A 20,212-nucleotide genomic window follows, 5' to 3' on the forward strand; every position below is an offset into this window, starting at 1 on the left:
TCCCCTCCCCCCTCCCTCCCTTTCATAATGAGTGTCTGATTTTTGGAAATGCTCTCCATCAGGTTGCATTCTTTTTAATAGCCTACTTGTGTAAGCATATCATTGACTGTGTCTGTCATACTTGCTACATGAAGCTAGTTAGAATTGCTTCTAATATTTAAACTGTGGGAAGTACAATAGTCACATTTTTAATCAGTGGCATTGGTGAAACCTGAATAACACTAGGATTTTTAGAGGTTAAATTATATGACTCTTGAAAGGAACTGATCTTAGGCGAGCCAGTGCTTTATAATGCTTTATTTGAACTCATAAAAGCTAGGAAAAGAATGAATGTCCTCAGAATAACCCCTGATAAAGTTTGTTCAGAGATGTTAGTTATTGGGAAAACATAAGTTTATGGATGGTCATAGGGAAAAAATGGGTTTAAAAATTACTGTTAGCATCCTTTGGTTTGCATATGAAAATACAGAGGTAGCTTACTGTATGTAGTTTATATTGTCCTTATTTCTTGGTTAATGAAGCCCTTAGAAATGATTGTTTACTAGACTGCAGAAGATGAGAAGACAGAGACTACTGATTCCAGGTGCTGGGTGTCTTAGCCTCACCTCCATGGCCTTACTCTTAAGTCTGAAGTTGCTTTGCTCTAGCTTAGGTACTGACATCTTCCATTTCTAGGCCTCCTTTTTGTTTCTTAATTGTGTTATAAAATCTCCAACTGGAATAGACTCAGTCACCACAAGAGGAAAAAGAAAGTGGCTCAAGTAGATGTTCCCACCAAATGTAGGATTTCAAAGTTCAGCATTTTCATCGCATATTTGGTAAAGTTTTAAATTTTAGAATAAAGAATTAAAAGCATGTGAGAAGCTTCTATTTTATCCAAACCATTTGGTACTAAGCAGAATATATTTTAAAACAAATCTATATATATTTTTTGTGAATTTTGTTTTTAACAAATGAGGGCATTTTAGCAAGTTAGAAAATGAAAATATTAAATCACAAATATTGACTACGGACTGCCTACAGCAGTTATGTTTCCTTAAAAAGGTTGAAATTACTAATGGTTTGAAATGTGAAATAAAAAAACTCATCTTGAGAAAAGTCCAGTTGTTTTAGTTCTTTCCATCATTCTCATTTGGGTTTAAAAATTGCTGCTGTTACAGAAAGGGAATTGACCACACAAGAGCTAACCATAAGTGATCCTGAACCCAAGACAAGAAAGAAACCCACAAAGTTAAGTTTCACACATGCTTTTGGATACTTATTCTGTGAACTTAGTAGTTTGAGATTTTCCTAAATATAATGTTTAAAAATTTTTATACTGCTTATTTTTTCTTTCTATTTGGTAAGAACTCATTTTAGTTTTTCTTTTTGTAGATGAAAGCCAAAAAATTCTAATATGTTGCTTATGTTGTCTGATTAACAAAGAACCACAGAATTCTGAAGAATCAAAACTTAACTCCTGGATACAGGTAAGAGAATAAATCTTGCTCTGCACTACTTTGAACTAAATTGACTGCTTAAAGGTGCTACTTAAAAAACATTTTTTCAGTCCAGTTCTATGATGTTTTAGAAACTTTTTCAAACATGTCCTTTATTGTTACATTATCTTGCTGAGTGTAAAGTTTTTCAAGAGATTTCAATTTTGCTTGACTGTGAATTCCAAAAGATATTGGTCCTTAAGGTCAACTTCCCCATGCTTACAAGACCTGATGTTGAGTGATTTTGAAAAGCTTCTTTCAAGTAATTAAAAGAATGTACTGCATTTCCCTCTGCAAATTGCTATCCTTCAAAAAATCATTTCTCCCTCCCAACCTAGCTTGAATACTTGTATAATTTCTCTCCACGTATGTCTCTGCCTCTCTCAGAATGTAGCAAAATGAAAATTCAGCAGTGCTCAGGGAGCAGCACTCTATTTTGTGTTCTAAACTCGGTTCCTGGGCCAGTGTGCTCATAGGCTAGCCCTTGGTGCTACTTGGCTACTGATGCTCACGCTGTCAAATCAGTGCCTACTGTGCTAGTCCAGATAGCTGACAGCTTCCTAGATTTCCCCTTGTCTGTTTCTGCTTCCTCTTAAAGGGTAGGCACAAGTTGGAGAATGTTGTAAGACAACTGCGGCCGCCCTCACCACCAGCACGTTGGCTGTGCTTTTCTCTTACCCCCACTGTCCCACTGCAGCAGCAGTCTGAGGACTTGCTGATGCCTGCGAGACCCCGCTTGGTGGGCACATGGCTCAGATTAGCTGCTTAGTATTGTGAAATCACCCAACCAGACTAATGCATGTGGTTTTGTCTATCAGTCCGACTGGCGATGTCATACATTCACTGCTTTTTACGATTCCTTTGTTTTAGACAAAATTGCTAACAGAGATGATAAAGGCAGTATTTGTATTTTTCTGTTAGATTAAAAGATGAATAGAAGGGGCAGTAAAAGTGAAAGGGATTGGGCAAGGGAAAGAAAGAATACAAACCGTAATTAGAAGGGAAATTAATGTGAAGAGCTGATGAAAGGAATTGATAAGTAGAATTAGGGAAGAAAGGGTGTGTAAAAAACCAAAGTATAGAAATAGAATAACATTTAGTCTTTAATTTTTTAAATTGTTGCTTTTGTTGAGTATTTGACATTTCAATGATTATATAGCATATAATTTTGTATTGGTTAGCGCATTAAGTCCTGAAATAGGCCATCGAATAAAATGTTTTTACGGTGACTAGGTTAACTTTTCTTCATTTAACTCATGACTTAATTAGCCTATTTTTAAATTTCTAGCCTCACATTTTGTTCTGTGGTTTTCTCTTATTTAATACTGTGTCCATTTATTCATAGGTACTTATAATAAGTATAGTGTAGGGAGGTAAAGTTCTTAATTCCTGCCTTCAGGGCATTCACAGACTGGTAACCAGATCACTCCGGGGTGGTATGGTCGGGTTATTAGTAGAGCTGTGTATAGGTGTGATGATGATACAGAGGGGGACACTTGGTCAGACTTGGGGGTTTGGAGACATTTCCCGGGGGAAGTGATCTATTAGCTGAGTTCTGAAGGATGGGTAGGAGAACAAGAATAGAATTAGAATATACCTGGAGCAGAAAGGGAATTTACAAAGTATGGTGGTGAGAAAGCACGTGTTGTTTTCAAGAAACTGCAGGTGCTTAGATAGGCCTGGAGTTTGGGGTTCTGTGGGGTTGGTGATGAAGCATGAAGCCAGAGAGACAATTAAACACCAAGCCTGATATAGGATTATAAGAAGTTTTTATTTTATCTTGCAGGGAGTGGGGAAACCACTAGAGTATATAAACAGAGAAATCATATGGCCAAGTGTGAGTTTTAGAGACTAACAGCAAAAGGAAGGTAGTTGGGAAGAGGGCAAGGATATCACTTTGGAAGATACTGTAGTGATAAAGGTGAGAAATGGTGAGGGCCTGAATCAAAGGAGAAGAGGGGCCAGATTTATAAGAGATTAATGAGGTAAATATCCAAAAGGTGTGAAGGAAGATTAAATGTAGCTATACTTAGACGTAGGTAGAGAGGTACAGAGAGTAGTTGAATGTACCATTCTCAGGAGAGCAAGGAGATTTGCTGCAGAGGTTTGGGAGTCAGCAGCCTATGGGAGTAGTGGAAGTTTTGGGTGAAGTGAGACTTCCCCCTCCCCCGAGACAGTGACTGGAGCGGGGGTTAGGGAGCACTAGAGAGACCCTTGGAAGTTGCTGACATTAGGGAGAAAGTGGAAGAGTGATCAACACTGCAGAATAGAAGGAGTCGTCCAAGAAGTAGAAGAAGAAAAGCAATAAGCACTTCAAGGAGGACGAAGCTCATACCTAATGCTGTAAAGCAACACTATCCAGTAGAAAGGTCATTAAATATGAAATGCCTGATTTCAAATAAAAAGTTTAGTTTATTGTATCTCAAACAAGAAGCAGTACAACTAATCAAAGTGTGCATGTAAATTATCGACATAATTTTGCCATCTTAACGGTAGCTTGTTTATGCTAGCAGCAAAGAAGCCTGGAGAGTGAGTGGCGATGAAATCGCAAAAGGCGTTTTCCACAGCTTGTTGAGAATTGAATAGTTTTTCTTGCAAAAAGTGGTCCAAAGCCTAGAAGAAGTGGTAGTCAGTTGGTGCAAGGTCTGGTGAATACAGTGGATGACAGAGTTTCTAAGTCCAGCTTCTGTGGTTTGAGCAGCGTTGTTTGTGCAACACATGGTCAAGCGCTGTCTCTGTTGACCAGTCTCGGCTACTTAATCACAAGCATCCTCATCATTTTGTCCAGTTGGTGCAGCAGATCTGCTGTAATCGACTGACCAGATTTCATGAAGCTGTAGTGGATAATACCAGCGCTGGACCACCAAACAGACACCATTAGCTTTTTTTGATGACTGTTCGATTTTTGACTGTGTTTTGGCACTTCATCTTTATCCAACCATTATGCTGAACACTTGTGATTGTCAAAAAGAATCCATTTTTTATCACACATAACAATGCAGTTTAGAAATGATTTGCCTTTGTGTTGTGACGGCAAAGAAAGGCAAGCTTCGAGACGATTTCTCTTCTGATGCTCATTTAATTCATGCAGAACTCATATACTCAGGTTCTTCACCCTGCCAGTTTGTTTCAAATGGTCCGATATTGTTGGAATAGTAACGTCAAACCTTGCTGCTAATTCACGCGTACGTTGAGATGGATTCACTTCTACTACAGTTTTCAACTCATCATTATTCACCTTGGTTGCCCATGTGGCTCATTTTCAAGAATAAAATCACCAGAATGGAACTTCTCAAACCATCGATGTAGTGTGCGTTCATTAGCCACATCCTTCCCAAACACTGTGTTGATATTTTGAACTGTCTATGCTGCGTTGGTTCCACAACGGAACTCATATTTGAAAATAACACTAATTTTTGACTTACGCATGGTTTCACAAAAATAGCTGTAAAAAAAAATTTGAAAGATAATCACAAGCCAAAACGTGTGTTTGAAAGGCTGAGGATGTACCTTCACCATAAAAATAAATATCAAAGTGAAATGTCAGAGATATCAACTATTTAGTACTTAAGGAATTATTGGACATCATCCTTAATAACCTAAATACATGCTAAACAGATAATGGTACATTTTCCAGTAGCTGCTTTAAAAAATGTAAAAGGAAATAGGTAAAATTAATTTTAAGAAAATACTTTCTTTAACCCAATGTTTCCCAAATGCCATCATTTCAACATGTAATTTTTTAAATTTAAATTTAATTAAAATTTTAAAATTCAGTTCTTTCATTGCACTTAGCATGGAAGTGCTCAGTAGCCATATGTGGTGAGGAGTGGTCACATGCCGGACAGGGTCGGGCATCAAGCAGGAGGACTGAGAAGCACTCCTCAGAGGAAAGACCTTGGGGAGAATAGTTCTAATGAGGGGTGGGAGGAAATAGCCAGATTGCTCCAGACTGAGGAATGATGGGGAGGTGAGGAAGCAGGGATGGTATTAGTTCCTCTTTTGAGAAAGTTGGCAGTGAAGGAAGGACAGAGGAGGTGGAAGCCAGAGGGTTGGGTTGGCTGAAGTTGAGAAAGCCCTAAACGTGCTTTTCTCTGACAGAATGTGCTAGCAGGGAGCGATTTAAGGACATGGGAAATTGGGAAAACAATTTCTCTCCTCATTGTACTGGGCAAGCCTGAACTAAGTAATATGAACTGATAAAAAGATGTGTAGGAGCATATTAATTATTTAACTCTTAGCAATCTAAAGCTAATTGCATGTACCTATCACCAATCAGCACCTATGTAATCTTACTATGTTGGCCATAAATGCAGCAACACAGAAGATGGCTGTTGGTTTAGAAATCAACAATGTGTGTTTTGGGTATATTTTGTCTTTGAGGTAATGTTTTCTCCATAAAGTTTTAGAGTGACATGTTACATGTTAAAGATGTATAACTTGTCATCCAACATCCCTGTGAAAATTATACGTCATAATTTAATAATAATTGCTAATTCATTCAACAAACACTCATATCGTGCCTGTTATGTGCTAGGATATTCTAATTGTGGTAATAAAATCTTAGGGCATTCTGTGTTACTGGAGCATTTCAAATATGATTGAAATAGCTTGAATCAAAAACCAAGACTTTCGTGTATAAGTTATAAAATTCAGTAAAAATTCAAATTAATTAATAAATTTGAAAGTGTTAGAGTTGTATTTCTAGTACAGAAGAAACAAAAACTCTGTTTGATGCTTGGCATTTGTTAGCTTCTGTTATGTGGGAAGCATATTAATAAAATTTTTTGTAGTTTTACTGATAACTGCAATTGTGCCTTCACATAGCACTACCTCAATGCTATTCTTATAATTCAGACACTGTTTATAGTCACAGGACATTTTTTACATCTTTTGGGAGTGTTTGGTTGTTGAAAAACTTAGTTTTACTGGTGAATCCACTGAACAGATACTTTTTGATTACGTACTGTTTGCCAGGCATTATGACAGAGGCCGAGGATATGGCCACAGACTGGACCTAGAAAGTCTGTTCTCAGAGCCTATGTAGGGGGTGGGTGGGGGTTCCGGGGCCTGCCAAATTTAGGGGACACCTGTCTTTTCTGGGCAAGACCATACCACTGTTATTTTTTATTCTGATGAAAATAAAACACTAGGATACCAGGAACAGAGGGCTGTATTCTATTTTTATTCCCTTTCCAAATGCAATGCTAAGCAATATCCACATTGCTTCAGTCCTCTACTTCATTCTTCTTTGTAAAAAACCTTTAAATTACAAAATCTAACAAACTTGCATAAAAGTGCATGAAACATAAATTTTACCAAATTGTTTACCAAATTGTTGTGAAATAAATATCCTTGTAGCCACTGCCCAAGTCAGGATGTAGAATGGAACATTGCCTGGCTCCTGGATGCTCTCTGCCGCCACGTGCTCCTTTTTGCTTATATTCCCCTTGGGCCCCTCTAGCAGTTACCACTAGCCTGGCTTTTATTTACATCGCTTTATGGTTTTACCACTTAATTATGCCATTTGGCCTGGTTTTTTTTTATACTTGATAGATATGGAATAATGCAGTATGTATTCTTTTGTGTTTGATTCAACTATAATGTTGGGTGTAGTTGTAGTCTGTCCATTTTCATTGTATGTAATGTTCAATTTCATATTAATATACCACAATATAATTTCATTTTAATATACCACAATTTATCCATTCTGCCTCTGATGGAAATTTGTTTCCAGTTTGGGGGAATTAGGAATAATACTGGCATGAACATTCTCCCACATATATTCAGGGTCCAAAGCATGTATTTTATAAAGAAGTGAAATTGCAGGTTATGGGATATGTGTATCTTTGATTTTATTAGCGCATACCAAATTGCTTTCCACAATGGTGGTACCAATTTAAATTCTCATAATCAATTTGTGAGAGTGCTGTGTCTTCCATGTAACTTGTTACTGACATTCAAAGTTCAAGTTATTCTGATAGTTGTGTGTGATAGTATCTTTTATGGTTTTAATTTGCATTTCCCTGAAGTTCACCAATTTTGTGAAATTCTTATTCAAGTTTTTTACTCAATCATTTGTCTGCTTGTTGATTTGTATTATGGAAATTCTTTATACATGCTGATATAGGCCCTTTTATAGAAACTACAGGTATTGCAGCAATTTTTTTCTACTCATGATTTGTGTTTGTGTTCTCTATTGTCTTTTAAAGAAGACATAATTCAAATTTTATTGTAGTCACATTTATCATCTTTTGTTAATTACTTTGTATGTTACTTAAGAAATTTTTCCCCACTCCAAGGTCATGAAGACCTATATTATCTTCTTTGGGATTATTTTCTGAAAGCATATGGTTTGCCTTTCCCCTAGTAGGTCTATGATCCTCCTGTAATTTTTTTTTTTTTTGTATAGTCTAAGATAGGAGTCTGTTTTCATTTTGTTTCCACATTGATATCCCATTGTGCTATTACTGTTAGGAAAAATCGTTTCTCACTAATCTATGGTGCTACCTCTGTCCCAGATCAAGCGTCTTTGTATGAGCAGGTGTGTTCCTGAATCTCTCCATTGGTCTTATTGTCTCTCTGTGATGGTTAATTTTATGTATTAATTTGGACCACGAGGTGCCCAGATATTTGGTCAGACATTATTCTGGGTGTTTCTGTGAAGGTGTTTTTGGATGAGATTAACATTTAAATTGGTAGACAGAGTAAAGCAGATTTCTCTTCTTAATGTGGGTGGGCCTCATTCAATCAGTTGAAGGCCTGAATAGAACAAAAAGGCTGCCCCTCCCCTGAGTAAGAGAGAATTCATTCTACCTGACAGCTTTTGAACTGGGACATTAGCCTTTTCACCTGTCTTAAGGCTCAATCTGAAACACCAGCTTTTCCTAGGTCTTCAGCCTTGCTAGCCTTTAGACTGAAACGATACCAGTGACTCTCCTCATTCTCTTTTGAACTCTCACTGGTACTACACCAATGGCTCTCTTGGGTCTCTGACTTGCCGGCCTCTGTAATGGTGTTAGCCAGTTCCTTATAATATTAATAAATCCATTTGTATGTGTGTCTATCCTATTGGTTCGGTTTCCTTGGAGAACTCTACTCTCTGACTAATATACTGTCTTTGTGCCAATGCCACATTGTTATCATTAATATGGCCTTCTAAGTGTCTTATCCATGATGAAGTTCTTCCATCTTGTTCTTCATCGAGATGGTCTTGGCTAATATTGGAAATTTGCATTACCATTACATAAATTTTAGAATCTGGCCAGGCGTGGTGGCTCACGCCTGTAATCCTGGCACTCTGGGAGGCCGAGGTGGGCGGATCATTTGATCTCAGGAGTTCGAGACCAACCTGAGCAAGAGCAAGACCCCGTCTCTACTACAGAGAGAAAGAAATTAGCTGGACAACTAAAAATATATAGAAAAAATTAGCTGGGCGTGGTGGCTCATGCCTGTAGTCTCAGCTTCTTGAGAGGCTGAGGCAGGAGGATTGCTTGAGCCCAGGAGTTTGAGGTTGCTGTGAGCTAGGCTGACGCCATGGCACTCTAGCCCGGGCAACAGAGTGAGACTCTGTCTCAAAAAAAAAAAATTTTAGAATCTGCTTGTCATGTTTCACCAAAAACCGAAATAACTTGTTAGGATTTTACTACACTTATTCTTAGCCAAAAGGCTGAGAAGCAATACTTTTTGGGATTTTGATTGGCATTGTAATCGAATTTGGAGAGAATCTCAATGGCCACTATACCTTTAGGGCAAAATTGACTTTTATCAGCTTTGTTGACTATTAGCAAATTGAACAGTACTTGCCACAGTATAAATTTTTGACCGAGTGTATGATACGAATGAATGATAAGGTATATAACTTCATTATTTCAAATAGTTTTCCTGTTAACTTTGAAAATTTTTTGCCAACTTATTAGCTTAACCTTTTAATGAGGCTGATGAATAGCTCTCACTAAAAGTACCAGCTCTGCCATTTCCTAGTGTTCACTTATGTTGGATTCATAGTATTCTTTTTAATCTCTGACTTCTTTGCAAGGATCTTTTGAAGACAGGTGTAGCTCTATGGTTACTTTAGTTAGATAGCATAATCAGTAAATCTTCCTTACTGGTTATATAGAAACTGTAATGCGTATTTCCTGAGAGAAAATGAAAACATGAGGGAGCCCTTGTCAGCCCTCTGTGTGGTGGAATCCCTACTCTTAGGATACCACTTGGGCTATTTATGACACATGACCATCTATTATAACATCTAGACTGATTAACACTATAGGGCCAATCCATTTATAAAATATTACTAAAGCTTAATTTCTTCTTACATATAAAAATTATGATTTTGGCTTGTTTTGGGTCTGTCCACTGGCACTGGGTCTGGAGCAAGATGCCAGGAATGAGAAAGTGTGAGAGCAGCGACAGGAGTCATTGTCCCTGCTGCACAGTGGTGGTCTGAAGGTCGGCAGTGGTGGTGTTGGCTTTGCCTAGGTCCCCACTGAGATTGCCCACTGCTTCCAGCCCTGCTGAGCCCACAGAGTCTGATGGCAGTGGCCGCACTGAGGGACCCAGTTCAGGGTTTTGTGACCTTTGAGGAAGTGGCCATTTACTTCTCCCAGGAGGAGTGGGAGCTCCTCGGTGATGCTCAGAGGCTCCTGCACCACGATGTGATGCTGTAGAACTTGGCACTTACAGCATCTCCAGGTTGTTGGTGTGGAGCAGAGGATAAGGAGGCACCTTTCGCACAGAGTGTTTCTTTGAAAGAACTGTCAGATTAGAACTTCAATGGTAGGTCCATCAGCCCCTAAGACTCACTCCTGTGATACTTGTGTCCCAATCCTGAAAGGCATTTTACACCTGGATGAGCTGCAAGCCACATTCTCTGGAAGAAATTATACTTGGACAGGGCACCAAGAGGTTTCTGGTTGAGTACAAAACTTCACCAGCTGCAGAAACTTGATAGTGGAAAGCGACTCTTAAAAATGAACGTGGACCAAGTGTCATTTGTGAGGAACTGCAGATTTCATGCGACAGGGAAGCCTTTACCTTTGGGGAGGTTAGGTAGGTGTTTCAGGAAAATTCCGGAATGGTATAGAAAAACCTCCCTCCAAACTGAGATGGTGCTAAGAGACCAAAGAACGACTCAGACAAGTCCAGCTTGGCGAATTAAATGAGTTTATTACGAGGTGACTTATACAGGGCTCTTGTTCCTAAGCAAGACAGGAATCCTCTGGGTCACACCTGTGCAGCAGCAGTTCTTCTGAGAGTCAGATCTGCACTGCCTGCCAGTGGTGGAGTCTTAAATTTCTTTTAGCCAGTGACGCTTTTAGCCAGTGACGCAAGCTCTTTCTGTGAGTCATTGTATGTTTACACACGATACAAGTTAAGCATGCACAGTACTTCCCATTAGGTGAGGACTTTAGTATTACAATTAACTAAAGTGTACTGTAAGACAATTAAGATAGCTTAAAATAGTTTAAAGTGGTCTTAAGACTTATGACCGTCTATGCAAAAGGAGCTACTTGAGAATACCCTTTGTGTTTTGTATTTCTCTCTGCTTCCTTGCTTTGATCTATATCTCTAAGTTTAAAAGAAATCTGCATGAGTTCTGTTAAACATTAAAAGCCAGTGGGGGCAAACTTGTAGTTTTCCTTGAGAAGGACTTTGCAGCCCCCTCAGGCCTTGTCCAGCATCAGGCCAGTTCCAACAATGAGAGGCCCATAGCAGCATTCTACACTGCAGAGTTCCTACTAGAAGAAAGCCTTTCACATGCATTGAATGTGGGAAATCTTTAGCAAGAAATCTGTACTCTTTCAACACTAGACTTCACACTAGAGAAAGGCCTATGAATGCTGCGAATATGAAAAATCCTTTAGTCAATGTTCTCACTTCCTTCGACACAGGAGAGTGCACACTAGACCAAGGACTCATGACTACAGTGAATGCTGAAAATCATTTAGTGGCAAGACCAAACTCCTTCGACACCAAAGAGTTCACACTGCAGAAAGGCTTTATGAGTGAAGAGAATGTGGGAAACTCTGTCGTCACAGGAAGGCCCATACTAGAGCAAGCCCTTATGAGTGCAAGTGTGGGAAATCATTGCCAGAAATCTGTTCTAATTCAGCACCAGAGAGTTCACACTGGAGAAAGGCTGTGTGAGTGCAGTGAATGTGGAAAATTTTTTAGCCGCATCTCTGGCTTCTTTCTACACAGGAGGGCTCACGCTGGAGCGAGGCCTTATGAGCGCAGCGAATGTGGGAAATCCTTTCACCAGATATGAGTTCTCACTCAACATCGAAGAGGTCACACTGGAGAAAAGCCTTTCGAGTGCAGTGAATATGGGAAATCCTTTAGCCAAAGCTCTGTCCTCTTTTGACATAGGGGAGTTCATGTGCAGTTAATGTGGCAAATTCTTTTATCATATTTAACACTGTTAGGGTGGTGAGCTAGTGTAAAGCTGGTGCACGCGGGTTTGAGAAAAGTTTCTCCAGACGAAGGTTAGGATAGAAGGAAGAAGTTTATTTCACTTTCCCAAGAGTGGGAAAGGGCCGGACACGAGAAAGAAAATGGAAAAGTGTGTTGGCCTAGAAAACCGGCTAGTCAGACCTTTTATTTGGAAATGAAAAAAAAAGGATGAAAGATGATTTATGGTTGTAGTAAAATTAACAGCATGCTGTGAATCGTAGTATCTGCTCTTCTTAACTGCAAGCAGATAATAGAATGGCTGTGTGAGACTGCTGCATCCGTTTTCTTTCTTTGGTGATAGATACCAGGAATGGCTGTTAGAGATCTAGTTGTCCGGTGACCTTGCCCTCAAGATGTGATTTTGGCTGGGTTTGATGTCTGGAGTTTGTCCCCCATGCTGTCATCCAGGAGCTACTCAGGAACTACTCCAGGCTATAGAAACAGATGCTAAAAGGCAGTTTTAGTCCATAGGTCTAGCAATTGCAAAAAAAATTTTACATTTCTTTTTGTCATAGGCTGGGCTCCTTTGGGATGCTGTGAAAACAGAGCTCAGCAGGACACCTGTTAGCTAGATAGAAAGGGAGGGAGAGAGCAGAGAGATGGCAGAAAGAGAGCAGAGAGCTGATTTATTTCCACTCACAGGACCCACCGTCCTTTCAACACTGAAGAGTTTCCATAGGACAAAGGCCTCAGTTATGCAGCGAATGTGTTGGGCTAGTCTTTGAGAAGAGCCTTCTTCTGATTTGAATCTCTTGTATCCGAAGGTCCAGATTCCCCATAAGTTTGAAGTATGTGGGAAGCTCGTGTGGCTATGTTTATATACACTCTCAATGTTCCAGGGATCTTCTGTGACCACAGCCACTTCATCTCCACAACCTGGCAGATCCACAGAGTATGCGTCAGTCACCACCCCAAAGTGCTCAGGAAGGCAGACTTCTTCTGCTTATTGGAGGAAATTAGAAGTAGCCTTAGCTCTTCAGAATTCTCATTTCCTCCTATCTCACTACTTAGTGAATAGACCTTCCCACTTTTGGTCCTGGGGCCCAATCTAAGTTCTGCTGGCAGCTTGCAGAGATGCACTGCCTTTTTCAGGGATGTTTGTCTCAGGTGATGCTCCTGATGAAGTTTTTTTCAGCTTCCAAGTAAAAATAGGAACTACCTATTGCATATTGCGCTGGTTTGTGCAGTAATAAAGGCCTTTTTATTTAAGTACCTTTAATCTTGAAAGTTCTATTCCCTGCGGGGTAGTTTGAAAGCACAATAGAATTCTGCCAGCTTAATGGGGTAAATAACTTTTGTGGGGATCCACATTTTGTGTACCTCAGAGGGGACAGTATGGTGAAGTGTAGCTCTCGCTCCATTTGTGGCCTGGTTTACATTGCTACCAAGGCCTCTTGGGAGATACTGCAGGGCTTTGTGGTCCTAATTTTTTTGCTTGGATCCCAGAGGTTTGTGGTGTTTAGAGGTAGTCTGAGGAGGGGACAGTTATGAGAACTGTCAGTGCTTCTGGAGACAACATGAAGTTTTTTTGTTCGTTGGGGTATCACAATTTTCTGCAATGTTGAGAATTCCTTCTTCAGGTACTGCAATGGAGCTGTTTGCCCTAAAACCTAGAATTCAGTATTCTAGTGTCACTAGCTCTAAAACTACAGGGACACAGGAGGACCATGATTGATATAGAAACATTGGGTTGAATAATATGGAGTGGAGGAGACGGCAGCAAACTCAATGGAATGTTCCCCTTCTAAAGATGCATCCACAGATGTTCCAGTGCAGGATCAGTGTGTACAGAAATCTCAGGGCCTTCAGAAGAACTGTTATCTCGTGTAGCTCGAGACAGAGAAAATAAGGGCTTTATGGATTCCTGTAGCCTCTCTGACCTGTTTACCTCAAGACCATTGCTATGCAGCCATAGACAACTAAAGTAGGATGAAGAGAAGGGAGATACCGCTATCTAGAGATGTGGCTTTTGTGATCCAGCCAGCAATCCTCTTAACTCAGGTGGAAATGGCCTTTATTGTTCACCTTTATTTCCTGCCACTGAGGCATGGCTGCCCCTACAAGGCATGGGCAGGATGGTAGAGACAATATAGATTTACAGAGTCTGATTTTCTAAAGAGTGGGTGATTTAGATTGTTAGTTTAAGCCATTTAAAATTTTTTTTATCAAGGTATAATTGACATAGAATACATTATACATATTTAAATTATAAATTGATGAATTTTGACATAAGTATAAACCCATGAAAGCATAAAAGTAATCATAATAATGAGCCAATCTCACCCACATATTTTTATTGTGCTTTTCTATAATATGTCCCCGATCCTCCAGGTAACCTTTGATTTACATTCATTTATAATTGATTTGTTTGAATTTTCTGGAATTTTATGATAGAAATCATAAAGTGTTTCCTCTTTATTTTTTCTGGTTTTATTCATCTATATAATTAGAGATTCATACATAACTCCTATGTGCATAATCCATTCTTATTTCTGTGTAGCATTCTTTTCTATGGATATGCAACTCTTTTTTTATCCATTCATCTGTTTATGGACATTTCAATTAATTTCAGTGTTTGGCTATTGCAAGTAGAGCGGCTACAAACGTTCGTGCACAAAATTAAATAAATAAAAGGTCTAATATTGTGTGTGCATCTCAATAGATTATCGTGTGTACCACCTGGAGTACACATCCCCAACTTTATTAGCCACTAGTCTAATTGATAAAATCCACCTGCTATCTTGGTATATATATCTTCTTGTAACCTTTTGTCAACCCTGATACTTTTCCATTTCCCATTTTCTACATCCCATATACCATGAAGGCTACCCATGATCTTTTCATATCCTAGAATCTTAACACACTAGCTCCAGATATGCCAAACGTATTCACAGATTTATACTTTGCATAAATTCCCTTTCTTCTGCTTCAAATGGCTTTCTACCCTTGCTAATCATATTCCAGCTCAGCTAGGATATAGAAACCTAGGGAAAGAATTATTGTCCAAGTTTGAATGATAGTTTAAAAGGAAAAATAGGCTGTATGCAGTGGCTCACACCTATAATCCCAGCAGGGAGGATCGCTTGAGGCCAGGAATTTGAGACCAGGCTGGGCAAGGCTGGTCTCTGCAAAAACGCAAGACCCTCATCTCTACAAAAAAAAAATTTAAAAATTAGCCGGGCATGGTGGCGTGTACCTGTAGTCCCAGTTACTCGGGAGGCTGAGGCAGGAGGATTGCTTGAGCCCAGGAGTTTGAGACTGCTGTGAGCTATGGTTGCACTACTGCACTCCAGCCTGGGCAACAGAGAGAGATGCTGTCTCTAAAAAAACAAAAACAACAAAAAAAGTAGCATACTTCTCGAGGGAGATTAGTGAAAGAAGAGCAAAGGCAAGGTAGAATTCAGGGGTAAGGTCAGAGGTATCAGAGATTCTTCTTCCACAGCTCCACTCTGTTTTTATTTTACTTTTAAAATAACAAAGACAATGCAATATGTTTTTTCCTACCTGTATTCTGTTTGCTTGACTTTCTGAAACTTCAAGATTTTTTTTTTTAAGATTACTTAGTAATTGAATTTTTCTATTCACATGTGTAGTAGATATTTATTAATTGCTTTTCCATTATCCATCTCTCCCTCTTTGCCACCATCTTATAGTACTCTGCATTTCCCAGCTGTGCATTATTCATTTTGGCTGAAAGTTCTCTTACTTAGCTTCTGGGATGGGTCCTACTTGGCTTAACCAATATAGCCTCTCCATTCCTCTGGCCACAGTGGTTGGTCAAGATGAACATACGAGTCAAGGCCATGAGATTCAGGCCTAGAGCTTTGGTTTGCATCATTGGGAAGTGAGTTATATCTTTGCTGATGAACATGAATTAAGTAGCACATAGTCCCTGAAGTTTCCTTAAGTCATTGTGGGGCTATGAGATCAGAGCCTTCTTGGGAATGGAGTTAGTCCTGAGAAAACATAGCTGAGGAAAAAAAGAGAAAACAGATCATATTCACGTTTTTTGAACTCTAGATCAAGCCTCTCCTGGACTTAAATGTTCTAATATGGTCCCTTTTCTGTTTGAGCTAGTTTGGTTCAGGATTTTGTTACTTAACAGCATCCTGAGATAACATTCTTGTTTTGGGGCATACTAAACTATTTTTTGGAGGATTTTGAAACTCAGGAACACATTTACACAATTGCAGGAAAAAAAAAGTCTTATTTATTCAAAAGATATTATGGATAAATAGTGAATTTAACAAAATACTTATAGTTTCTTAAAAGTTGCTTTAATTCATACTTGATTCATAGATGTTTTTTTCCACTGCCACTCATTGTAGGAGATGTGTGTATTGAGAAGGCATCCTTCTTCCTAGCCTCAGTCTATTTTATTCTTTTGCACAATCCTGAAATGAATTCGTAATATGTTTGTCACCTCACGCTCATTTCCATGGTGGCAGACTGAAATGGCATAAACCCAATAATCGAATGTTACCACAAGATCTTGCCAAAAGAGTGACTGTCCTGTAAGTGACACCTTTAGTCCATGTTCTAGATTACCAAATAGTAAAGGACTGGTGTGTGAATTTCTTTTTAAAATATCTCTTTCTTTTATTTGCATCCCCACAAAAATTCCTCTTTAATTATAAACTCTCAGTTTTCACATTTGGAACTTTCCAAGTTTAGTGTGACCTTGATGCATCATTATTTTTAGAAACCTTCTTTGCAGCTGCCTTTGAAAAACTAACATGACTTAGATATTGTATGGTTTTTACTTTCTGCAAGTAGTGCATATAGGCCATCTCAAAAATAAAGTACAAGGTTAAAATAATGTTCTAAAGATAGTATTTGGAATGACTTGCAGAATTCAAAGGTTCATAGTTAAAATTTTATATAATAAAAAGTCACACTATTAAAATGGAGTGAAGTTACAAAAAAAAATTCTCTTGATAAGGTTAAATAATTTTGCACTAGAAACTGTGGGCCAGATGCAATGTAGAAAGCAAAGTATTTGCTTCCACAGATTTCTCACCCATGAAACCAGCCTTGACCTGGTGAAAGCACTCACTTGTGTGAAAAGCAGTTAGAGTCCATGCTAGGTGACATGTGTGATTGCACTGCAGCTACACTACACTGGAGCAGAACTTTGGTTCATAGAACAGAGCTCTTTCACTAGCCTCCAACCGCTGGGGACAGTATAGGGCCGAATCTCTTCATCATGGCCTCGAAAAAATACCTGCGTTGATTTTTGAATTGAACACTTCAAAAAAATTTTTTTACTTAAATAATTAAGCAACCATTTAAGCAGTATTCGTCAGCTTACTACACACTAAATTCCACAGAATTGGACCATGTCTTTTTGTTCAGCACTGTATACTGAGCTCATAGCAGTCACAAAAAATAAAAAGCTACTGAATGGATAAAACCAATTAAATTTTAATAATTCAGAATTTTGTCCCTTCTCTTTTTTTAAAATGTAGACTACCCAGAATTTTATGTTTTTATTTTGAGATGAATCTGTTACAAAATCAAATATGGAAAAAGCTATAAAATATGTATAAATTGGTGTGTGTGAGTGTGTCTGTGTGCGTGTGTGCGGGCGCGTGTGCATGTACTGCCGAGTCCTAAGCTTACATCGCCAGGCTGGACCTCTCCCCTGGGCTCCGCACCCCTAACTGCTTGTCTGACATCTCCACTTGCATGTCCATGGGTATCTTAAACCAAACATGTCCAAGATGAATTCCTGATCTTTCCCCAAAAACTTGTTCTTCCCACAGGCTTCCCTAACTCAGTTAAAAGGAGCTCCATCCTTCCTGCTTCTTAGGTCAAAAACCCTGGAGTCACCCTTGGCTACTCTTTTCCTCTCACATCTCACATCCAGCCTGTCAGCAGATCTGTCGATTCCATGTATGACGTGGATCCAGAATCTGACCACCTCCCACCGATTTTACTGCTGCTACCTCCGTCCATGCCACTGGCACCCTTTCCAGGCCCATCGCGGGATCCTGCATCTGTCTTCCTGCGTCCACCCTTGCTCTCCTGTAGTTTCAGCCAGAAGGATTTTTTAAAAAGTATCTCTGTTCACACCTTCTGGTAGTTTCCTGTCTCATTCAGAGTGAAATGCAAAGTTCATGCGTGGCTCACGAGGCCTTTTGTGACCTGGTCTTCTCTCCTTTCTCTCCAGCCATAGTGGCCTGCTTGTTGTTCCCGTGTGCACACAGCAGCTCCTTCCCCAGGGCTTGTGCGTCTCCTTCCACAGCTCTTCCCCGGAGGCCTTTCTCGTCATCCTGTCTCAGACGCTTGCTCTCTGCACTTTGATGTAATCATCTTAGTGCTGATCACCCCCTAACATTGTTTTTTTTCCCTGTCTCTGCATCATTTCCCAACTAGTGACATGTTCCATGAGAGCAGAGACCTTGTTCTAAAGCCTAAGACAGTGTCTGGCACATAGTAAATATTCAGTAATTATTTGCTGAACCAGCAAAGAGATGAATAGGATTTTGATAGTAAAATATGGTGGCGTAGGGTGGTTCCATGTGAAAAGAAGAGATTGAACAGACAGAAGATTGGGCATGGCTGAGAAAAAGTGACTACTCTGGTTGGGCTGGAGAATGCAGTCTTTATGGGGAGAAGTAGAAATTAAGATTAGAAAAATAGTTGGGGACAAATTTAGGAGAACTGTGACACTAACTTGTGAGTTTCTTTATAAATTAGTAGTATAGGGCAATCAAAGGAGCTGCCAAAAGTGTGTTGCTATGGCACTGGGGGGATATTTGTCATGCTCAGCACTCCTTTCTGCTTCTTCCCTTGCTCTCCTCCAGTCTTTCGGAATCTTCCTTCCTTCATTTATTCCATAAATGTATCCTGAGTGCCTGCTGTGTACAAGCAGACGTTGGGAGACATAAAGGCCTTGCCTTGAATGGTCTAGTAATTTTATTGCAGTATAATGAGTGAAGGAGTAGAACAGCATACAGTAGGCACTGTGGTAGCCCAGAGAGAAGGGAGAAGCATTTTGTTGTAGGGGTACAGGGGTGTTGCAGAGGTGGTCAAGAGGCTTCCAGAGGAGGACAGTTGAGCTTGCAGCAGGAAGTACAAGGGCCCAGGTAAGCAGAGGCCTAGGGCCTGCAAGGTACTAGGAGAACTGAAAGTGATTTGAAGTGGACAGAGAGAGAGAGTTAGAAAAGATCTTTCTGTTCATGGCAATAAGAATAGGCTGTCCTGTTTATGAAATGCTAGGTACTCATGAAAGTTCAGGTAGGCCCAGAACCTGATAGCCCATGCGGCCCATACTAATGAATTCATTTAACCTGGAAGGCAAAACTTTTAATTGAAGGGGTTTAAATAGGGGTTGGGGAACACTTATAAGTCAGATAGTGGCTTCCGTATTAAAAATACATTCAAGAGTGCAGGAGGGCAGGACTTGGCACTGTTTAGATGTTAGGGAAAGGGGAGAGGAGTAGTGAAGGATAATGTTGAGGTTTTAGGAGGCTGATAACACCTCTAGACAGAGGTGTTATTCTCCCGTGTTAGAGACCATTTTGGAAATAAGACAATGGAGAGAGACAGTTGGAAATCAAAATGTCAGTTTCTTTATTCCTAAAACAGATTCTAGAATGTAGTTTATGTCTGTGGTTCAGTTGTGTCTCTCTGGATTTGGTAGACAAATCCACCAGGCACCGGTGAGCTGACACCCCCAGAGGCCTCCCTGGCTGGGAACAAGCCTGCCTGGCTAAGTGAGGTGCAGCAGTAGGCCAGGACACATTCTTTCTATGAGCAAGGCAGATCGGAGAGACTGAGGAAGGGGAATGTACGGGGCTGGGCATTTTTAGTTTCCTCTCCCAGACTGATCAACTAGATTAGTTCTCCTGGAGAGGAGAGTGAGGGGGTTGAGAGATGATGTCACAGGTTGGGCTCTCAGGAAATCTGACTTTGAGATGGAGACTAGTATGCAAGGAGTGCTTTAGGGAATGACAGCTGTGGAGGGGAAAGGAAGGAGACAGGAAAGCTTAGCTACAATGCAGTCTCCACAGAACCCCCTGCTATGCCTGCAAGGGTAGAAGTGGGAGACCCTTAGCGCTTTTCTGTGCCAGGACAGGAGAGCTAGGCTTTTATACTACTGTCTCCATCAGTCATTGGGATGTGGCCTCTGAGGGACAGGGGTGTGAACTTGGGCATGGCCAAGGCAGTTGAGGATGATGTGGCTGTCACGTCACAATATTCTTTTTTTTTTTTATTTCAGCAAATTATGGGTGTACATATGTTTAGGTTACGTGTGTTGCCCTTGGTTCCCC

At 39.9% G+C, this 20,212-nt stretch overlaps 1 protein-coding gene across 1 annotated transcript in view; it reads left to right on the top strand.

Annotated features, from left to right (window-relative positions):
• The window catches only part of FANCC (Fanconi anemia, complementation group C), a 139,842-nt gene that overhangs the window by 6,592 nt on the left and 113,038 nt on the right, over positions 1–20,212 (top strand). The window contains exon 3 of the mRNA XM_012640061.1: positions 1,375–1,469. Coding sequence (XP_012495515.1) covers positions 1,375–1,469 — 95 coding nt within the window. The remainder of the gene's footprint in view (positions 1–1,374; positions 1,470–20,212) is intronic.

The sequence above is a fragment of the Propithecus coquereli genome, unplaced genomic scaffold (assembly GCF_000956105.1).
Source record: "Propithecus coquereli isolate 6110/MARCELLA unplaced genomic scaffold, Pcoq_1.0 Scaffold147, whole genome shotgun sequence".
NCBI classification, from domain to species: Eukaryota; Metazoa; Chordata; class Mammalia; order Primates; family Indriidae; genus Propithecus; species Propithecus coquereli.